The 17,662-nt window shown below is 40.0% G+C and overlaps 1 protein-coding gene, 3 non-coding genes and 1 pseudogene across 4 annotated transcripts; all 5 read left to right on the top strand.

Moving 5' to 3' along the window:
* Nucleotides 1–6,310: 6,310 nt before the first annotated feature.
* On the top strand, nucleotides 6,311–12,057 carry LOC134640719 (transient receptor potential cation channel subfamily V member 1-like). Its single transcript, XM_063492621.1, has 15 exons — nucleotides 6,311–6,444; nucleotides 6,828–6,982; nucleotides 7,195–7,347; nucleotides 7,503–7,640; nucleotides 7,740–8,038; nucleotides 8,294–8,470; nucleotides 8,924–9,079; nucleotides 9,176–9,271; nucleotides 9,351–9,421; nucleotides 9,510–9,675; nucleotides 9,752–9,818; nucleotides 10,255–10,586; nucleotides 10,733–10,857; nucleotides 11,788–11,894; nucleotides 11,978–12,057. Exons 1-15 carry the CDS (start codon nucleotides 6,311–6,313, stop codon nucleotides 12,055–12,057), a joined length of 2,256 nt encoding a protein of 751 aa, XP_063348691.1.
* Nucleotides 12,058–13,675: 1,618 nt separating this feature from the next.
* LOC134642453 (U2 spliceosomal RNA) lies at nucleotides 13,676–13,768 on the top strand (annotated as a pseudogene).
* A 2,901-nt stretch (nucleotides 13,769–16,669) lies between these two features.
* On the top strand, nucleotides 16,670–16,783 carry LOC134642003 (U5 spliceosomal RNA). Its single transcript, XR_010095741.1, has one exon. It is a non-coding gene; the product is annotated as a U5 spliceosomal RNA (small nuclear RNA).
* A 194-nt stretch (nucleotides 16,784–16,977) lies between these two features.
* LOC134642398 (U2 spliceosomal RNA) lies at nucleotides 16,978–17,168 on the top strand. Its single transcript, XR_010096121.1, has one exon. It is a non-coding gene; the product is annotated as a U2 spliceosomal RNA (small nuclear RNA).
* A 226-nt stretch (nucleotides 17,169–17,394) lies between these two features.
* LOC134642595 (U5 spliceosomal RNA) lies at nucleotides 17,395–17,510 on the top strand. Its single transcript, XR_010096296.1, has one exon. It is a non-coding gene; the product is annotated as a U5 spliceosomal RNA (small nuclear RNA).
* The last annotated feature ends 152 nt before the right edge of the window (nucleotides 17,511–17,662 follow it).

Here is a 17,662-nt window from a genome sequence, read left to right as displayed (position 1 = left end):
AAATTAAGTACATTGATTAAAATCAGAAATGCTTCACTTTGAAAATACATAATGTAAGATCGCGGTCAAGTGACGGTCAAGCCGTGTCATTTGTGAGCCGCGGTGAAGCAGACACCTCTTATCCGCCGCCTAAATTTTCTTGCGCTTTTACACCGGGCTTTACTGAGAGGCCTTTTCGCCTTCATTGCTAATCACATCATATTCAGAAATTCATTAAAAATCATCCTTGATAGTTGACGTGAAACTTTCGACGCATTCGTTCTCTCGTCTAAAATTCTCTGATCAGTCAGAGAATTTTATCTGAACACTGCTTATCTCAAAAGGGCATGAGGTCATATAACAATTCAGTTCAAGTTGAACACAACATTTTAAAAACAGACCCTTATTTTAATCATAAGTTAAATATTGTATTATAAATTTAATCGTGTTATATAACCACAGAACTGGTTAAGCTGCTTAAGCCCTTTCACCTTTACTAGATGCTGTCAGTGTTGCCATTATTTTTTTTTAGCAGCAGGCTAAGAAGGTTTTCCTTATCCTCCACCTGCTCTGTTTTTGTTTTTCACTGGTTGCACAGTCCATATCTTAGCATACATAATGCTCAAAGATTCAGTTACTGAACCTCAAGCCTTGTGTTTTTCCTTTTTAAAATTTCACTCACATAATTATCACATAGAACAACTTCACTGTTTTCTCTATAATTCATTCATTCAGAAAAACAGGCGCATGGCATTATCATAATCAGAAGACTTTATTTATCCCCAAGGGGCAATTAACAAACAACCGAGCAGCATACGTTGAAGATAAGGACAATAAGAACAGGCAATAGGAGTGAAATAATAAATACACAGAATATACAGTATATACAGTTTTAAAATTACACAGTTTTAAAATTAAAGTGACTGAAGGTGAATAAATAACTGCAAGTGACTAATGATTTTAGAGCACACTGATGCAGTGTGCAGCAGTCTGTTCCTGTTCTGAAGGCCGAGGGAGTGGAACGAGCAGGTAATGGAGAAGGTCATGATGCTTTCCAGGAAGGCATAGTAAAAAGTCATCATGATGGGTGTGCTGACTCCAAAGGAATAGAGTTTCCTAAGAAGGTGTAGCCGTTGGTGGCAGCTCCTGAGAATCTTCTCTGTGTTGGCAGAGAATTTCAGGAGGTTGTCAAAGATGGTTCCCAGGTATTTGTACTCCTCAACTACCTCCACTGGCTTCCCGTGGATGGTGGTGGTGACTGAAGCAGCCCTTATCCTTCTGCCTACTGGAGAAGGTCACCACCATCTCTTTGGTTTTGCTCACGTTCAGTTCAGGTTTGGAGCTGTCACACCACTCTACAAACTCCTGTACAGCGGGCCCGTGGTGTTGTGAGGGGCCTGACAGAAGTGACAGGAGAACTGTATCGTCAGCATATTTCACCATTATGCTGATTGCAAATAGCAAGTGAATAAAGTTTATTTATGTAGTGTGTTTCACAGACATGTCAAAAAGCGCTGTACAACAACTACAATACAATTAATATCAACAGAAGACCATGTTAAAACAGGATAGAAATAAATTAAATGCCAAAACAAGAATCTCAGCAAAAGGTCAGATTAAACAGAAAAGTTTTTAATTGTTTTTTTTGTTTTTTAAATGGCTCCACAGAGTTGGCAAAATGGAACTGGAGACGAAAACTGCTCCTGAGCCTTTGTCCACCCTTAGTCTTCAGTCTTGTACGAGGGATACAAACAGATTTTGAGCTTGTGAGCCTATAGGTAGTCTAAAGCTTGTCCATTTAGTGCTATATATGTAAGTGTGATAACTTTAAAATGAATTATAAAATCAACTGAGAGCCAATGTGAAATAAATAAATAAATAAGGGTAATGTCACTTGATAAAATGTGTTGGGAGTGTGGCTGCAACATTTTGTATTGCTTGGAGGCCTGATAGAGATTAATTGTCTCAGCTGGTAAAAAAAAAAAGACATCACAATAATCTAAGTGTGATGATACAACACATGAGCAAATTTCTCCAATTCAGACGTGAAAACTATAGCTCACAGTTTAGAAATGTTCCTTAAATGGAAGAAACAGCGAAAAGAATTAATCACTTGACTGATTCTTCATTCAATTTGTATTTACTTGGCATATCTTATCTAATGAGTTTAATAAAATGAATAATAAATTTTTTTATTAGTTTGAAAAATTAAAAGTGTAACAAAATGTGCCAGGAAAAAAAAATCAGAGGGGGTGGTGGTGGTGGTGGTACTTTTTCACAGCACTGTATACACTGTATCGTTTCTTTTTAATTAAACAATTGCAAAAACTCACATTAATTTGTTCATATGATGCAACTTAGTGGGAACAGATTCTAACATCATGGAAAACCAGTTTGTTCCGATGTGCAACTTGAAATTTTTCAAGGAATTGTCATGCGGGGATTGCATGTCTTTATGAGAAGATTAGAACTGTGTAGATATTTTATTTTTAATTTTTGGAAAGCTGCTAGCACCAGATGCGGAGCCAGACATTTTATACACCTGGGGTTTAGCCCTAAAGATACACTAGGTACTAGATACATGTTCTAATGAGTTTTGGCAAACAACCATTTGACTAACATGTCTGTCTCACCTGGCTCTTGTTCCATCTCTGTTCTGTCCTCATTCTCCTCTCCATCTCACTCTCTGTTCTCTCTCCCTCTTTGTGCTAATAATCAAGCCAAACACCAACATCATCAAATATACAGTTGAAACCAGATATTTACATACTTTTTAGATAAAAACACAAACACTTTTTTAATTGTAAAGCATCAAATCAGATTAAATGTTTATTTTTTTTAGATTGATACATATAAAAAACATATTTGTTAAATTTAAGAGTAAAGAGAGAAATTGTATGTATTTCTTAATTGCAAATTGTATTCAAAATTGAGCCACACTTATGGAGGTTCACAATTCTTTTCCTGGTGTTTTGGTTGATATCTCTTGATTTTCCCATGTCAAAGAAACAGGCTCTGTGTTTTGGGGGTGCCTTATATGCATCCACAGGTGTGCCACCAGTTTACTCACATGGACTCTACTAACCTATCAGAAGCTTCTTAAGCTCAGAATGGAATCGTCTGGAGTTTTCTTAATAATTAAAGAGACAATAAACTTCCTAAATTTGATGAAAGTGATGAAAAATAGACATCTCTCTCTCTCTTTATTCTGACATTTAACTAATTCAAAAGATATTTCAATATTTATTTATCTAAAACAAAAAAGTTTACTCTAAATTGATGTTTAACAGTAAAAAAAGTTTTTATGTTTTTTCCCTAAAGTGTATGTAAATATCTGTTTTCAACTGTGAATATACTGCTGTGTATTGGAATTCCTCTTGTTTTGCATAGAAATATATTGAACAACATACAAAGCATAATATATAAAATAACATCTACCTGAGGTTTTTCTTTGAAAGAAGCTCCTTATGTCCATTGTTGTGTTCATCAGTACATAACTGAAACCGGTTTAGAGTGCTTTATTTAGCCGTGGAGGGTAACAACTGAAAATATTAAATAAACACACATGTCAGCTAAGACTCTCTAAAAAACAGCGTTGTTGTTCAGCTTTTCAGTTTCGCCATTTGTTGATTCACTCGAAGAGCAAGTAACGTAATGTGTGTCAAGTGATCAGTTTGATATCAATCTTTTGTGATACACCGTCATATTTACATTATTTGTACAGTACGAATGATTTGCTTTGGTACCTGGTCAAACTTATGCCCTCCTCTGTCTGCCTGGCTGCACTTCTCCTACAGCAAATTCGCAGGCCAAAATTAGGGGGAATTTACGACTGTGCACTATGTGCTTTGAATATTATGTGTAGTTTTTGTATTATACAGTTGTCAGTCAGGCATCTAACGATGAAACAAATTACATTCTAAAAGACCCTGGGCTTCTGAAACAACAACCCGGGCTTAAGCCCAGTAAGGCACCCCCCCCCGCTCTGCTGATGGCTAGCACAACCACATACCTAACTAATGTCTACAGTAAACAGCTACCCACACGCAAGTTGTGTACACATGCAACTGTGCTTTTCTCATCACTCACTGTGAACAGAACTTGGAGACAAAGTTGGAGAGGCAAGGCTGAGATGGTTTGGACATGTGCAGTGGAGGGAGAGTGGATATACTGGACAAAGGATGTTTTATATGGAGCTGCCAGGCAGGAGGAAAAGAGGTAGACCTGATAGATTCGTGGATGTAGTGACAAAGGATATGAAAAAGTTTAGTTTTACAGAAAAGGATGCTAGGGATAGGGTAAGTTGGAGGCAGGTGGTCCACTGTAGCAACCTGTTAAGGGACCAGCCAGAAGAAGAGATCTCTGGCTCTCTTCCACAACATGTCTTTTATCATGTTTTCCTTCTTTCACCCCAACCGGTTGCGGCAGATGGTTGCTCCTACCTGAGCCTGGCCCTGCCAGACGTTTCTTCCTGTTTAAAGGGAGTTTTTCCTTCCCACTGTTGCCAAAGTGCTTGCTCATAGGGGGTCATATGATTATTAGGTTTTTCTCTGTATGTATTATTGTAGGGTCTACCTTACAACATAAAGTGCCTTGAGGCGGCTGTTGTTGTGATTTGATGATGTATAAATAAAATTGAATTGAACTGAATTGAACTGAATAAGAAGGAGATACTGTCAACACAGCTGACTCTCATAAAATTATTCATGTATTTACTCTTTGTGTTTCTTAATATAGCTTTTTACAAATTCGGTAATAAATATAATGAAATTATTTTTCCTGTGTCTCTCTGCTCTCAAACTTACCTTGAAATCACCTTTTAAACATTAACTTTTACATTGGCCTAGTTTTTTTGGACAATAAGTAAGTACACTGTAAATTGCCTCTTAGCTATTCCATTAAAAAAACCAAAACTAATTAGTAGAATTATTAACACTGCTGCTCACTGAACAACATCCTCCACCCTCTCCATGAAAAAGGCTTGTTACCTTGGTCACCCTCCACCCTCTCAGAGGACCACTGTCACGGACTGCCGGGGCAGACCGTGTGGAGTGAGTAGAGGACCCAAGAGCAGACAGAGGCGAGGACACAAAACTGGACTTAACAAAAAGCGAGCCTTTATTTAGGGCCGAAAAACTCACAGAAAAAAACAAAGTAACTGAGGGAAAACCTGAACATAGACTGGGAAACTATGACTCTACTGAGATTTAGACTATGACTAAACAACATACAAACTATGACTTACGATGACTGGGAAACTGTGACAAGGGAGATAACGCAGACGACACGACACAGACTGAATGAAACACAGACTAAATACCCACAAGGTTGATTAGGGGAAGTGAAAACACACGAGGGAGAACAGCTGGCACACATGAAGCTAATAACAGGACAGGGGAAGTGACACTACATAACACTGGACTCTTTCAAAGTAAAACAGGAGACATTGAGATTAAACATGACATGAACTTAACATAACCACACAGACATGAAACATGACAGGTAGACACACGGACCAGGGAGACTGAGTACAGGAGGAGATGACATAAACAACTAAGAAACAAAGGACTAAACAGCAACCTTGAAATAAACTAGATGAACTAAACTAGGGCACAAATGAATACCAAAAATATATAAAAAACTCAAACACCATGACAACCATTGTCAAGAGATTTATTCTAAAAGACACTTCTTCAGCTGAGAGTCAGAGGGTAGAAACACACACACACGCTGCAGTTTTTACTTGCAAGGGCGGTCACAGAGCGCTCACACGAGAGTGGGGGCCCTGTAAAGTGCGCTCTGTTCTTGCACTTGTCTTTATTTATATACAAGAAAAGTAATAAAACAGTGAATACGTTTGTTCAGTGGAATGTTGATGCGTGAGCGTGTGTGTGTGTGTGTGTGGTTTGTGGGAAGCGGCTCCTTTTCCTGGTAGGGAGTGAAACTGCTTGTTCAGCTCTTACTATCGCTGTGGGAAGGTACTGATAAAAGAGAACAGAACAAGGTTTATAGTGAACAACAGTCTAAGTCATCAAAAGGTCATTATGCAGTATTCTATCATATGTAAACTTATATCATCGAAAGTTTATACTGACTACTAAGTACAATTTTCTATTGACAACCATGCTCCACCTTCTCTGGGGGAGAGGACAGAGATTGGAGCATGACTAAGGCAACAAACACCAACACCACACAAGACCCGCCCATAATGTTGCAATTCTACACCTGTGTGGCTGTAGTTTATTGTCCTTGATAAGCTGCTTGTGGCATCAAACAGTATCTTTTTACAGACAACAAAAATCTGGTTATTAACAACAAATAGAGATGAAAAATGGAGCAGACACCAGAAGACATGGATCCAAATGAAGGACAAGAAGCAGAGGGCAGTAGTCTGGATTGGCTCCTCAAAAAAGACAGCTCAGAGATGACTCCTGTGCCTATGGATACCAACGTCTCAATAACCAGGTAACTGATTCTACTGGGGAAGAGCTGTTGTTTTGCTTCTTTCTCAAATGTTACACACTATGTCCTGACACAGACTGGTGCACTGAAATACAAAGACACAAACTAGTGTAGTTCTCTTGATATAAATATATATTTTTAACCTTAACGACAGATAAGTATCAGGTGACATGAATGCAAATATCGAGTAAACAGGTGAGAGTTTGCTAAGCCTTTATTTGTCCACAACCTGGTCTATTCTGAATGTGTTTCAGGTCACATTAAAGTGGTATGTTAGCAAAGTTATTAGAATATTACATTTTCTATGATGCAGAGATGTTTAAAAATGACTGTATTTGATACTACAGAATGTATTTTGTGACTTTATTTTTTTTTCTGCTCTCCAGGCAGTTTAGTGTCAGTGTTGACCACACTTGCAGTGAAACATTCAAAAGGGACAAAGTATTTAAAGCAACCTCCCAGGGAGACGCGACACAACTTCATGGCCTGCTTGACTACCTGCGATGTCATGATAAAAGACTTACAAGCCCAGAATTCACAGGCAAGTAGCATGGAAGCTGTTGTCTTATTTATGACTGACTATGTCCTAATGTTCTCTGTGAACATACTTGTCTGCAGGGAGTCCTCAGAAATACCTGGTGTGCAGTGAAAGACCCTGTTAGTTGCTGAAGTAAAAAGCAAAACAAACTGAGAACATATAATGAGGTGATTTGGTTGTGTGTGATGTGTGTGTGTGATCATTTTCGCTCTCAGATGAAACTAATGGGAAAACGGCACTACTGAAGGCTTTGTTGAACCTGAAGGGTGGAAAAAACAACACAATTGAAGTTATCCTTGACATAGCAGAGAAAACTGGAGATTTAGAAAATTTGATCAACGCATCGTATACAGATCCTTACTACAAAGGTAGGTAGGGTGAAGGAAAACTGCCAATCTTAAAATAGACCTACAGAAGTTTCTGTGTTGTACTGGCAAGCCTTTCAAGATAAATTATGGATCATACAAAATTGTGATGACTAACCTCAGCTTGTTTCTTATAACAAAAATCCTACGTGTAACAGGTCAGACAGCCTTGCATGTTGCCATTGAGAGACGGAGCTTTGAGCATGTGAAGCTGCTAGTCCAGAAAGGAGCTGATGTGCAAGCCAAAGCCAATGGAAAGTTTTTCCAGCGTCATGCTGAAATGGGCTTTTATTTTGGTGGGTAATGTCATATTGGTGTCAACAAGCAACACTTTCTGTCTCAGTTGTTTATGGCTAAATGTTATCTCTAAGCTTATCTGTTTGTGTTTCCATTAGGGGAGCTCCCTCTGTCATTGGCTGCCTGCACCAACCAGCCTGATATTGTGTCCTTTCTCATGGAAAACCCTTACAGAAGAGCTGACGTGACTGACAGAGACTCACAAGGAAACACTGTTTTGCACACCTTGGTGGTCATAGCAGACAACACGAAAGAAAACACAGATATGATTGCAAAGGTGTATGATGAAATACTTGTTCAACACAACAAGCTTGACAAAAAAGTCCAGTTTGAAGAGATTGAAAATAATGATGGCATGACTCCTCTAAAACTGGCAGCCAAGCTCGGCAAGATAGAGGTAGGTCTGCTTTCTACTAAATGTCTGTTTTGCCTTGACGGAACAGTTTTTTTCATAATCAGCAGTGCAATCAGCACAATCTCCTCGTGAGTGTGTGCTCTTGTAACATTAAGATTAAACCTGTTCAAACAATGACTGCTATAGATACTGTGACCATAGATGTATACGCAACAATGCTGCATGCACCTCTTGTTCAGCTTGGCAACTGCATGCAGAAAGAGAAAATCCTCTCCTTTCTGCTCTCTCATTGGCCAGCTGTTTAGACACATGCTACACCGGGAATTCATGGATGAGGAAACAAGGCCACTGTCCAGGAAGTTTACAGAATGGATCTATGGACCTGTTCACTCCTCGCTTTATGACATGACCTCCATTGACACAGATGAAAAAGATACTGTGTTGGAGATAATAGTCTTTGGAAGTGAAATTCCGGTGAGAAATTTCAGCTTTTCTTTTCAATTTATAATGCACATATATTAGTCACTTTGAGGTGACCACTGTTGTAATTTGGCACTATATAAATAAAACTGAATTGAATGTATAGGACTACACAACAGGAGTTACAGTGAGAAATTTACCTCTGAAGATTGAATTTTGCAAGATATAAAAGAATCTGGATGTGCTGTCGTCACATTCTACATCATGTCATCTTAATGACTTAGATCACAAGATTCAATCACCAAAGATTAAATACGATACAATAATCTGAGTATCTAGATGGTACACAGTATGTTTTTATGATTAGAACAAGACATTTTTATTATGTTGGGACCTCAATCTGTTGAAGCATAAAGTTTGATAGCAAGTTGTCTTTGTCAAATAAAAATCGAGTGAGTGAGTTGAGTGAGAATGTTTTAAATGATAAAACTGATTTGTAAATTTTAGAATCGCCCTGAGATGCTCCAGATCGAACCTCTTCGCAGTTTGCTTCAGACTAAGTGGGAAAGGTTCGCTTCCAAATTATTCCTGATGAATTTCTTGCTTTATGTGATGTACCTGACCATCTTCACTACTGTGACGTTCTACAGGAAGGAGGGACAGGTAAGATAGAAAACCTGGAGGAAAAATCAAAAATGTTCTCTTGTTTTCAAGCGCTTCATCAGCCTAAGCTGTGACTCATAACCCTTTGATCTGCAGCCACCGTTTCCCATTGAAAATATTCCACTCGACCACCTCCGATGTGTTGGTGAGCTCATTAGCATCCTTGGAGCACTGAGGTTTCTCTATAAGACGGTAAGAATGCTGAAACCGATACAGTCATTCACTGAAAATGAATTCATATCATTTGTTTATCTGGCGTTTATATTTTCAGATAACTCTTTTCTGGAGGAATCCCCCTACCTTCAATGCTTTATTTGTTGATGGATTCACTGATATTCTGTTGTAAGCATTGCAATGAGATTATTTTTATTTATTTTTTAATGGCCAGACCTTTACTATCAATGCTGTTGCAAATCTCCTGTGTTTCCAGTTTCCTGCAGGCAGCACTTCTTCTAATCTGTGTGGTTCTGTATGGGTGTGGGCTGAAGGAATATGTTGGCCTCCTTGTGCTCTCATTGGCTCTCGCCTGGGTGAACCTTCTTTACTACCTAAGAGGTTCCAAGCAATTGGGGATGTACAGTGTCATGATGCAAAGAGTAAGAGTTTTGTTACTAAAACAGGCTGCCTGGCCAGACATGAGTGGCTCAGTTTACAGTATTTGTTTCTCTTTAGATGATCCTGGGTGACCTGTTACATTTTTTATGCGTCTATAGCGTCTTGCTTTTTGGATTTTCTGCTGGTAAGACTTTAACCTTTTTTAAGTCTCTTTATTTTATTTTATTTTTTTAATATCAGCCTGATGGCAGGCCCATCTTACAAATGCTTTTTAAATTACTTCAACTCCATTTGTGTTTAAAAATTCAAGCGGTTTCTTTAGGGGGATATTTGGTATATCACGGTAGCGCAAAGCATTCACAAGGTACTGCTGTCTGAACGCAGACAGCTCCAACTAGATGCTATCATGTCACCTTAATGTAATTCGTCGACCACTCTGGGGTAGAGAGAAAATTCAACTGGTTTCTGAAAGTGAGAATTATTTTTAAATTTTATAGCCAAAACAAAATAAGTCTAGGCAGCCTGTTTGATGCTTGGGTAACGAAGATGTGAAAATGAAAGTTATATGCAGAATAGGTTTTTTAATTAGTTCTGACATACATTTTCTTCTTTTTTCATAGCCATTGTTGCTCTCATACACGACTCCCCTCTGGCTCACACAAAAATGACAAATGACACGGCAGCACAAATGAGAAGCTTTTTTGAACCATATAAATGTGTGAAGCCGAGTTACAATGACATTCGTTTTACAACACTGGAACTGTTCAAGTTCACTATTGGAATGGGAGATCTGCAGTTCACAGACCAAGTTCAATACAAAGAAATTTTCCACATCCTGCTCATCTGTTACATAATTCTTACATACATCCTGCTCCTGAACATGCTGATAGCCCTGATGGGCAACACTGTCGAAAGAATCTCCACACAAAGTGAAAACATCTGGAACTTGCAGGTGGGAATCTGTTAAACTCTGTAAACATGACCTCATACATCTCAAAAAATTAATTCTTATTTCAGAGAATGCAGAATTCTTATTTAAAAGCTCTAAAGGGTTTACTGAAGTTCTGTGTAAGCGAACATATTGTTTCACATTTTTAGAGGGCCTTCACAATTTTGGATATGGAGAGGACTCTACCAAGGTGGCTGAGGAGCAAGCTGCAATGCAGAATGTCTAGGATGGTGTGTTCCAGAAACAGCATGGACAAGCATAGAAGATTTTTCAGGTAAAACAATTAATAATTTTAATTCATTCAAAAAACATCAAACAAACAAACAAAACAACTTGACTGTGTCCACTAGTCTGCATTGTCTGCATAAAATACATTTGGAAACTAGGACCACTCCAATAATCTTGGTATAAATCTTTATGCGATTTAGCAATGGATGCGTTTACATTTCCTAATGCAGAATAGAACAAAACAAACGTGGTCTGATGTCTGAGAGCCAGAACCGTATGTTTGCATTGGATGACAATTTAGTAACTAAAAAGGAGCGATGTCAACTATGGGTGGGAATTGATAAGAATTTAGCAATTCCGATTCTAGTACTTGTTTCACTTATCGATTCTCATTGGTTCCACTGTCAGAGCCACCACCATCGTCAAGCAACATATCAAAGAGATTACATTCATGCAAATTAATTACATGCTGGGTGATCAAATGTTTGCGGATCTTGGAGGTATTTCCCCTCTTACACTCTCACACAAAAAAGGAATGTATTACACATATTACACCAAATGCCTTTCTTAAAGGCTCCCATGAGAAAATAAGTAGTTACACTACTTGCCATGTTAGTTTTGTGTTTCTCTGTAAAAATGACATGAAACACACTGTCAAAGTACCAGTTAACAATATAAACCTTAGGCTACAGTCCTACATACTTACATGTAGGTACCTCTGTCATACTTCAGAAACATGAACAAGTTTCAAGCCTGACCGCTCATTACTACTTTTGCTACCTGTTGAAGTTAAGGGTCTGACTGCTGGACTGGTGTCAGCATTTTCTAGTCTTTAATATCACTATGGCTAGTAAGAGAAAATCCTCTCTGGTGTACAAGAATAATTTAAGCTTTTATATATAGAGGAAGATGTATTTTGCGGTTATTAAAGTGATAAACTGACAATGAAAAGGTCTTTCTTTTTTTTTTACTTCAGGGTGGAAGAAATGAACTGGAAACAATGGAGGTCAGATCTTGGTGTACACTGGGAAGAAGAGCCTGCTAATGACATGATGGTACCACAGCCTCGTGATAAGATTCCTGGTAAGGCATCGTGCGACATGCACACTTTTTTTACTGTCTTTTCTGCAAAAATGCAACTAATGTGTTACTGTTTAATGCTTCAGGGAATCCATGGAACCTAAATATGCTCTTGGAGAGGATTCGTTCCAGACGTCAACAACGACAACAATCCAATATTCCCTAGATTAATCAGGAAAATCAAAATCCGTGTGTGAGTGTGAGTGAGAGTGTGTGTGATGGAATTTTTTTTTCCAAAAAAGAACTACAATATGTATCTGTCATTAAAGTGAACCTGTTTTGCTGTATTCCAGTGCATATTTTCTTTTTGAAGTAAATTTTCACTTGCAAACTCAAATGTCATATGTTAAGCCTTTTTCTGTTTGAAATTCAATGTGTCTTATAGATTACAAGGATCAAAAATCCACTATCTCCTATACTTCATTTCCTGTTTAACTATACTGATATTCGAATAGTATAGATATGGCATCTTCCATTCTAGTTCAGCATACACAACCATTTGCAGACCTGACAGTTGTCCAGATGATAACTGATGCAAGTTCCAGGCCATCATTGCAGAAAAGGCTGACTTTTCCGAAGAGCTTTTTATGGAAGTATGTTAATGGAAAGTTGACTGCACTGAAAAAGCTTTGTTAGCAAAAGGTGCACAAGCAAGAGTCATAACCACAGCCTTGAGAGCACTGATAAGTTAAGTGAATTCAAGAACTTTAAAAAGCAGATGGACTGTGATAGTGGTACACTCGTCTTGGGTGACAACAAAAGCACCTTTCTGTTCTATTTAGAAAGATACAAAAAGATAACTCTGGTATCACCTGGGAAAATAGGAGATGGTCAACAAGCAGATTGGATAACATTTTTACTTCAAGTGAAATAATACTTTTTGTCAGCAAACACTGTTCTGTGTTTGTCTCAGACCATTTCCACATAAATAGACACATCAAAATTTGTTAGAGTAAAATAACAAAAATCAAAAGGGGATTGTATTTAGTGTTCATGTTGAGGTCTTTGCAGGGACAGCCTTCACTGAAATGCTTGTATTTTACCATTACAGCTTGCTAGGATGATATAAGCAAAGAATAAAAGATGTCTCTTAGGAGGTCACGTGATTTAAATCTGTGAGAGGGACACCAAATATCAGAATAAGTCTTTATTATGGTAGCATTTTAACACAGTAACAACATATGCAGTAAACTCTGCTATGTTCTACAATTGTACTGCTTTAAATCAAAATCAGTGACTATGGTAGGTGAATGTTATTAAAAATGTGAAAATTGTTCATGACAGTGAGATGGAGGATAACAGTCATCAATTTAATAAATGCAAAGAAATCAAAAAATTAAAAGGCACCGGATCAGCCTGGTGGTATAAGCAGGTGACCACATGCCATATGGACAGAGAACAATAGGCCCGCGTTTTAGTCCAGTCTTTTGCTGCATGTCTTCCACTGTCTATCTCCCTGTGCTCTTGTCTTTCTACAATGTCAATGTCAAATACAGGCAACCCGCTCCCCCCCAAAAAACAAAAACGCGATATTCAGCCCAATCAGAATACCAGGAGCTTGAAAAATTTAGCACTGTGCTTTGACATGTTCATGCCCTTGGATGGGGCTTTATATCATGTTTTGTATATCACCTATTTTTGGCTGGGCCCTCTCCTTGTTGTTCAAAGATAATAATGTGCGCCATTCCAGGGAGCTGCCTCCCTGTGAGCCAAGTGAAAGAGTGCACCGTCACAAGCGAGAAGTGTCCCGAGAAGGCAGCTCAGCCAGGAAGCCATAGGAGGCCATTGTTTCTCTGCCTTTTGGCTAAGATCATGTGTAGTACTTGTTCTTATGTGATCAGAAAAGCAGATGGCAACTGTGTTGGCTAGTACCAATAAAAAGAACAGAACAGTGAGTGGAATGAAGAATGCCCTGAGATTTTAATTGATTGATAAGGAAGGTGTTTTCTAAGACAAATTAACCTTCGGAAGAAGACTTCTATTTCACATCCTGAAAATGCGACCAGACGAGATCTTCTGCTTACAACAGAGCACAGCAAACAAGCGCTATGTGCAGGGGTGCACATAAGTGGTCCGCAGGTGCGCATGCACTGTCAAAATAAAAGACGCGCACCAGATAAGAAGCTGCAACGAGTGTTTGCGTACATATAAAAGGCACTGTTTTTGTCCGCTAGTGTGGGATTTTCACGGCATATACTGCACCACATCTCTGTGCGTTCATCATTTGTTTGAAGCCAGCTCACCTCCTGCAACCACTTTTCCGAGAATACGCGCTTCTTTTGCGGTTCGGACTCCTGACATTTCTTTGGAGGTGGAGGAACACCAAAGTAATTGCTTAAAAGGAGCTTGCTTCTTCGACATCTTTAAGAGTTCTAAACAAATGTCTGTCCTCCTCCAGAACATCTTATGTACGCAAACGCGCGTTGCAACTTCTTATCTGTTGCGCCTTTTATTTTGAAAGCGCATGCGCACCTGCAGACCACTTATGTGCACCCCTGACTATGTGACTTTGATTACCAACGATAGAGCAGAGGACGTGAGGAGGATGATTGCTACAACAGCTAATGAGGAGTTGCGGAAGTACATGGTAACTCCTCTGTACTGGAACTTGGGTAACGAAAGAGACTATTAGATATTTCCTAGGGAGAAGGGTAAGAAAAGAGATCGGACTCGGCGGCATGTATGGGATGTATGTACATGGTATATGAAGATAATTATGTTATGTGTTATGTACCTAAAAGTTGACATGATGTGAATGTATAATTCACACCATGTGAATAATAAAAGGAGGAAAGCTTCAAAAAAGAGGAGAATAGTAAGCCCTGTTGTATCCCCAGAAGAAAATCAGGAGGATGAGGAGGTTGGGGATGTGCTGACTGAGATTATGGAGAGCCATGCGCCAAAAGGGACTCAGACTGAGTGCATGCATACACCACTGAGTGACATACTGAGTGGGGCTGAGATGGAAGAGGAGGAGGAGGGGGGAGAGGGGAAATCAGAAGAATCCTTATGCGTTCACTATTTTCCCAAATGGATTTTGGAGATCAGGGGACGAATTGAGAACTGACGTTTATTGTTTTTTTGTTATTATGTATGGAAATTAAGAAGATACGTGAAGAGGTGGGGTAATTAGCCTCTGTATATTTTTGTGACTTTATTTTCTAGTGGGTTTTTTTCTTTTTTTTATACCTTTACGGTTGTATTTACACAGTTCACATAAATCATGGAAGAATTGAAGATTATAACTGTGAATGTTGGAGGGTTGAGAAATTCCCAGAAGAGAGGAGCGGTTTTTGAGTTTTTAACAACTTGTATCTTTGACATCTGCATTCATTTAAGGGATGAAAGGGATGTTGAGTTATTTACTAAAGAATGGAGGGGGGGGGCCTCGTTGGAGCGTGGGGAGCGTACATGGGTCGGGTATAGGAGTGCTATGTGGGAATAAAGAAATAAGAATTGTGGATAGTTTTACGGTAGTGCAGGGGAGGGTAATGTGTGTGGACGGGAATAGTTTCTTTGATTTATAAGAAGGGGCAAACAAGTTTCCTTGCAAATTATAGGCCGCTTACTATGGTCTGTGTGGACTATAAAATATGGAGTAGGGTATTGGCAAATCGCCTGGCTCGGGCTATGCCCCATATTATCGGGATGGATCAAAGCTGTGGAGTAAAAGGTAGGCAGATAATGTGGAATCTACAATTGCACAGAGATGTGCTAAGGTACATAGAAGAGAGAAACTTGGCTGCAATCTGTGTTAGCATTGATCAGCAGAAAGCTTTCGATAGAGTGGATCATAAATTTTTATGAGGGGTGGTAGAGCGCTTTGCATTGGGAAAAGAGTTTTTGAAGTGGGTAGTGATGATGTACACGGATATAGTATGCAGAAATAAAGTGAACGGTAATTTGACAGAAGAGGTGAGGCAAATGAGAGGATTGAGGCAAGGTTGCCCCCTTTCGGTATTGCTTTATGTTTTATATGCAGAGGTTTTATGTTTTATAAGGCGAAGAAAGATGCCCAACGGATATACTTTACCAAATGGACCAACCCAGCCTTGCCGTAATGGTCTATTTGATTCGCCTTTTATTGTTTATTTTATTTTATTTTCACTTGCTAAATATGGGACAGACTTGACTGGGGAAAAGAAAGGGGAGAAAGAAAGAGGGAAAGAAAAACAGCGGGGAAGAGGGACGGGGATAGAGGGCAAAAAACAAAAACCAACAAAATAAGCAGACAAAAAATACATCAATCCAAGGGCGTAGAATTGGCATGGACGGAAGGGACATGTCCCCACCAATATCCAGCAATTACTGAATTGTCCCCACCAATAATTTGAACTCTTCGAGTAAGAGAAAACAAGCAGAAGAAAAAAAAAGAGCAACATAATAAACAACATCACGATGATCTATGGGAATATAACATTAAATACTAAATATTAAAGTGGGGTGGGAGGCAATTAAGGATAGGTGGAAAGCTATTTTTAAGAAACCTCCAGTGGTAGGACGTAGGGAAGGGGATTAGACCTCAGGGAGGAAAAATACAAAAAAAAAGTAAAGAAAAAAAAAAACTGTTCTCCGCAGGCCTCTGAGGAACTGTGGGTGGGCGGAGATTTGAGAGGCGAACGTCCTCTCCAGTCACCCCTCTCCTGTCAAAGTGGAGCTCTGGAGCAGAGCAGGCGGGGCCTGAGATCTGCCGCTTCAGCCAAGCAAACAGGGCCTACCGTGACGCCGGAAGCCGGGACGAGGAGACACTGCGGCTTCCTGCGAGGCCAAAGAAACACACACTCTGGCTTCTCTTCATAACGTACAAGTCTTTCGCCTTTTACTAAAGACTTCCGTGGAGAGTGAGGCTAAGGAGTTGCACCTATTTTTTGGCAGGGTCTGCCGTCTGGCTGGGCCCTCTCCTCGTTGTTCAAAAGAAATAATAGAAGAAAGCGCGCAATTCCAGGGAGCTCCGCAGGCCTCTGAGGTACTGTGGGTGGGCGGAGATTTGAAGCGGCTCCCTCCCTGTGAGCCAAGTGAAAGAGCGCACCGTCACAAGCGAGAAGTGTCCCGAGAAGGCGGCTCAGCCAGGAACCCGCAGGAGGCCATCGCTTCTCGGCCTTTTGGCTAAGATCAAGTGTAGTATCTGTTCTTATCAGTTTAATATCTGATACGTCCCCGATTCCGGGGCAACGTATTAAACGCATTTTTAGAACAGGGAGCCGAATAAGGGGCTCGCTCCGTTCGCTCCACGCATCGACCCGGTATTGCAGCGCCTCCGGGAACGGTGCCCCCTTTGCTGACTTTGTGCAAAAGCAAGAAAGCCAAACAAGTTAAGGTCTGCCAAGCCAAGAGCCAGAAAGCAGCCTGAAGCCGCGAACGTCCTCTCCTGTCAAAATGGAGCTCTGGAGCAGAGCAGGCGGGGCCTGAGATCTGCCGCTTCAGCCAAGCAAACAGGGCCTACCGTGATGCCGGAAGCCGGGACGAGGAGACACTGCGGTTTTCTGCGAGGCCAAAGAAACACACACTCTGGCTTCTCTTCATAACGTACAAGTCTTTCGCCTTTTACTAAAGACTTCCGTGGAGAGTGAGGCTAAGGAGTTGCACCTATTTTTTGGCAGGATCTGCCATCTGGCTGGGCCCTCTCCTCGTTGTTCAAAAGAAATAATAGAAGAAAGCGCGCAATTCCAGGGAGCTCCGCAGGCCTCTGAGGTACTGTGGGTGGGCGGAGATTTGAAGCGGCTCCCTCCCCGTGAGCCAAGTGAAAGAGCGCACCGTCACAAGCGAGAAGT

The sequence above is a fragment of the Pelmatolapia mariae genome, linkage group LG14 (assembly GCF_036321145.2).
Source record: "Pelmatolapia mariae isolate MD_Pm_ZW linkage group LG14, Pm_UMD_F_2, whole genome shotgun sequence".
NCBI lineage: Eukaryota > Metazoa > Chordata > Actinopteri > Cichliformes > Cichlidae > Pelmatolapia > Pelmatolapia mariae.
The sequence above is the reverse complement of the archived record's forward strand: the minus strand, read 5'-3'. Positions and strand labels throughout refer to the sequence as shown.

Bases quoted from the DNA above. Each gene is read 5' to 3' on its own strand.
- LOC134640719 (XM_063492621.1), top strand. From the start codon at position 6,311: ATGGAGCAGACACCAGAAGACATGGATCCAAATGAAGGACAAGAAGCA. The intron at 7,641-7,739 runs GTGGGTAATGTC...TGTTTCCATTAG, and splicing joins TGAAATGGGCTTTTATTTTG to GGGAGCTCCCTCTGTCATTG. The intron at 9,422-9,509 runs GTAAGCATTGCA...CTGTGTTTCCAG, and splicing joins GGATTCACTGATATTCTGTT to TTTCCTGCAGGCAGCACTTC.